This window comes from Tupaia chinensis, unplaced genomic scaffold (genome assembly GCF_000334495.1).
Source record: "Tupaia chinensis unplaced genomic scaffold, TupChi_1.0 Scaffold000279_1, whole genome shotgun sequence".
NCBI classification, from domain to species: Eukaryota; Metazoa; Chordata; class Mammalia; order Scandentia; family Tupaiidae; genus Tupaia; species Tupaia belangeri.
The window spans coordinates 2,343,605-2,348,007 of NW_006159762.1; the positions used below are offsets into that span (position 1 = coordinate 2,343,605).

At 41.1% G+C, this 4,403-nt stretch overlaps 1 protein-coding gene across 6 annotated transcripts in view; it reads right to left on the bottom strand.

The window, feature by feature from the left end:
• Positions 1–4,403, bottom strand: part of PMS2 (PMS1 homolog 2, mismatch repair system component) — a 40,555-nt gene that overhangs the window by 2,451 nt on the left and 33,701 nt on the right. For all 6 annotated transcript variants that reach the window (XM_006150191.2, XM_027772518.1, XM_006150189.3 and 3 more), the window contains 2 exons: positions 2,582–2,682; positions 1,907–2,076 (listed from right to left, as the gene is read on the bottom strand). In XM_006150191.2, the coding sequence (XP_006150253.1) occupies positions 1,907–2,076; positions 2,582–2,682 (271 nt within the window). The remainder of the gene's footprint in view (positions 1–1,906; positions 2,077–2,581; positions 2,683–4,403) is intronic.

Here is a 4,403-nt window from a genome sequence, read left to right on the forward strand (position 1 = left end):
GGGCACGTGCACACGCACACACACACACACACACACACACACACACACACACGCACCTGGCATAAGTTTAAGCCACCAGATCCAGGACTTGAACCACGGTCAACTACATGGGAGTCCAGCAACATAGCCATTATGCTAACTACTGGTCCCGCCTCAGCCCTTTTCTAATTATACTCTTGAATAATTTCATTGAATTTCATAGCTGTGGATTATATCTAAAATTTTATCTCAAGGCCTGACATTTCCCTGAGCTCCAGACTCATTTATCCTTCTGTTTGCAGACACCTTACTTAAGGCCTATTTGAACTTCAGTGTAACTGTTTTCCCACCGAACTCTTAATCCATCATCCTCAGTGCCACAGAGCTGCTCCTCCTGCCCCTCCTCATCTCAGTCGTACCCATCAGTGACTCCAATCATGACCAGCAAGACTGGGTGTGCTCTGCCCACTGGACCACTCAGCTCTTGACCCCCCCTCCTATAGGCACAAAGGCAGCCTCTAGCTTCACTCAAATAGCCTGAGCTTTTTGCACTTATCTTTTCTTCTGCTTGGAAAGTTCTACCCGAGGGGTCCGCAAGACTGGTTGTGCTCTGCCCACTGGACCACTCAGCTCTTGACCTCACCTCCTATAGGCACAAAGGCAGCCTCTAGCTTGACTCAAATAGCCTGAGCTTTTGCACTTATCTTTTCTTCTGCTTGGAAAGTTCTACCTGAGGGGTCCGCAAGACTGGTTGTGCTCTGCCCACTGGACCACTCAGCTCTTGACCCTCACCTCCTATAGGCACAAAGGCAGCCTCTAGCTTGACTCAAATAGCCTGAGCTTTTTGCACTTATCTTTTCTTCTGCTTGGAAAGTTCTACCCGAGGGGCCCCTCTCACCATTCAAGTAACGGCTTAAACCATCCATCCTCAGACCATCCATCTCACCTGGGAGTTCAGGTTTCTGTGGCCTTCCCCATCCCAACACACAATTTTCTTTTCTTTTTTTATTATTAAAGAATCATTTTTATTTAACTTTATTTATTTATTTTAATTTGACCAGAGAGAGACAAAGTGAGAGAAAAGAGGGAAAGTGAGAAAGCAAGCCGCCAAGTCTGGAACACGAACTATGGTTGGCCATGTGAAAGTTCAGCACCCTTAACCACCACACCACCTGCTGGCCCAGTTTTCATTTCTTTACTGTACTTACTGGCATCTAAGGGTATTTTTTGTTAATGTCCATTTCTCCTCACCAAACTGTAAATTCCACAAGAACAAAGACCTGACCTATCTTATTGCCTGTGTCCCTGACAGCTGAGATAGGGTGGCCCACACAGAAGGGGCTCAAGAACCATCTGGTGAATGAACAAACCAGGTATCCTGGCCTTTCTTATTGGTCAAGTGATATAGAGTCACTTATTTTTCTTGGACATCAGGCTGATCCCAACCATTGCTACCACTTTCTAAGACCAGTCTGAGTGGTGGTAGTGATCTCATGCAGTGGCTGCACCGGGCAGCCTGTGAAATGTTTGCTGTCTTACTGACTGCAGACTCGGGTACACTGTCGTCTAGGCATGGCAGCAGCAAATCTTTATCTGCCAATGTTGTTATTACCCATAATGTCTGCATATTAATGAGGTGCATGAATCACTATCTGTGCTGGGATCCACAAAAGCTCTGAGATAGAATACTGCTTACAGAAAAAAAGAAAGGCCAGTAAATATGAGGTAGAGCGCAAAGATAAAGATGACATACTGAGCAGGGATGTTATATCGACAGACTATGCAGTTCTAAATAAAAAAATGACCCACAATAATCACAAATGCATTTAACAACACTGACTGAGTCAAGAGCTGAACAGAGAACCTTCTTGGACTTTGAGCTTGAGCAGACCCTCCAGACCCCAGCAGATGAGCTTTCTCTACTTACAGACTTTCGACAGGCTCTGGAGGCAAACATCTGCCTGACTCGGGAGGGCCGGCACATGACCCCAGGGCTGTCGCTTAGCATGAAGATCAATTCATCTATATCCTGGGGTCCAAAGGTCCAGTTTTTACTGGTTGGCAAGGAGATCAATTTAGCCCTTTCAGTGACCGGAGCTAAAGGAACAATATTTTGAGAAAAATTCATAATTTGAGAAACCCATTTCACTTGTATGCTACTTAAAATAAATACTTGAAAGACAGGCAGACATGAAATACTTTTTTGGAAAACCTTTTTCATCTCTTTCAAAATAAAGACTAATCTATATAACCTCAAAGATTGCTTTCAGCTCTAAAAAGACATGATCCTATAGTCCTAATTAATAATTTACCACCTTCAGGAGAGACCAGCAGATGGCATAATGGTTATGTGGCTGGTCTTCCACATAGTCGACCACAGTTTGAATCCTGGACCCAGGAGCTTAAAACTCATGCTGGGCACATGTGTGTATGTGCCCAAAATCCCAAGAGGAGACTGGAGGAAAAGGGGTTGTGATGTGGCCATTCGCCCTGGGGTGTGTGTGTGGGGTGATTTCTTGCTCTCTGTCTCTCTGGTGAGCATACGCACCCTATAGCAAAAATCTCTCTTTAAAACAAAATAATAAAATAAATAATAACTTACCATCTTCATCGATGATAAAATCAAAGCCATTCTTTCTAAATATTTCCAGATTTTCTATGAGAACAGCCTCATTGACAGCAGTTAAGTTGAGAGTCTGAGGTCTGAAAGACAAAGATTCAGGTGATATCTTAAAGGCAAACATTTAGCTATAAAGCAGAAATGATAATAAAACAATACTATGATACTTTGCATTCGTTTCAAAAATATAAATAACACTATTAAGCTAAGTGTCATAAAATGTTGTGAAAAGTTCCTTTTAATTTTATTTTTCTTAAAGGTCTTAGAAGTTAAAGTAGATACAAAACTAGTTTGTTTTTTCCTCAATCTGCTATCCCATCCCAAGCCCTGGTCTGTTTTTGAATCCTCTCCTTAAAGATAACAATATAACAGAAATGTTATTTTTCTTCTTCACAATATAGTTTGAAAAGCTGGGTTAGGTCATAATCAGCATTTACAAACAGAATGAATAGAGAGCATTTACTTTACTACCCTCTTTCCTCTGCCTGCATTACCTACCCATCCATCTCTCCTACTGAATTTTTAAAAAATTATTATTTATTTAATTTTATCTATTCATTTATTTATTTTAATTTGACCAGAGAGAGATACCGAGAGAGAGGGAAAGTGAGAAAGCAAGCCATCATATCCGGTACTCGAACCACGGTTGGCCATGTGGGAGTGTCCAGCACCTTAACCACCACGCCACCTGCTGGTCCCCTCTCCTACTGAATTTACTGAGTGCTCAATAAAATAAACATTGGACCTGACCGGCAGGTGGTGTGATGGTTAAGGGTGATGGACTCCCACATGGCCAACTGTGGTTCAAGTCCCAGACCTGGCAGCTTGCTTTCTCACTTTCCCTCTCCCTGGCTTTGTCCCTCTCTGGTCAAAATTAAAATAAATAAATTAATTAAGTTAAATAATTCTTAAAAAAAAAAAAAAAATAGTCAAACTGATAAAATCTAACTACAAATGACAGGAAGGATTAGGGGAAAAAAGGATACCTGGTATCACAGAACATACAGCAAGTGAGACTGGACCCTGGGGTCAGGAAGGGTCTTCTGAGGAAGTTACTTTGAACTGAGATCTGGGGACAAGGAATGATCAGGTAATGGAGAAAAGGGTTGATACAGGACAAACGTTCCAGGTAGGGACAACAGTCTGTGAAAAGGCTGTGTGACAGGTTGGCCAGATTTCCAGAGCCAAATATAAAGATATACTTCATTCTCTCTTTTAAAACATTATTTAATTAATTTATTATTATTATTTTAATTTGACCAGAGAGAGAGAGGGAAAGTGAAAAACCAAGGCGCCAGTTCAAAAAGAAATCCATGGGGCCAGCAGGTGGCATGGTGGTTAGGGGTTGCTGGACTCCCACATGGCTGTCTATGGTTTGAGTCCGAGACCTGGCGGCTTGCTTTCTTACTTTATCTCTCTATTTCTCTCTGTCCTTCATGGGTCAAATTGAAAATAAATAAATAAAGTTAAGTAAAATAATTAATTAAAAAAAAAAAAGAAAAAGAAGTCCATGACCTCTTCTTATAACTTTAAGGAAAGACTTCTGATTTATAAACCATCAGACCACCTTGTAAAGCTGTCAACATGGCAAGGAGAGAGATCTGAAACTCTGTAGTAAGTAGCTTCTGCGACTGCTCTACTAAACATACAGACTGACACTCATTATACTGTCTTTCTGAACACATAAGTTCTATGCACTATAAATACTAATATTATGTAATATAAATTGTCCTTCATCAAAAGGATTTCCTGCCAACCAGTGATCCACACTTTTTTTTTTTTTTTTGAGATGTTTTTGCTATAG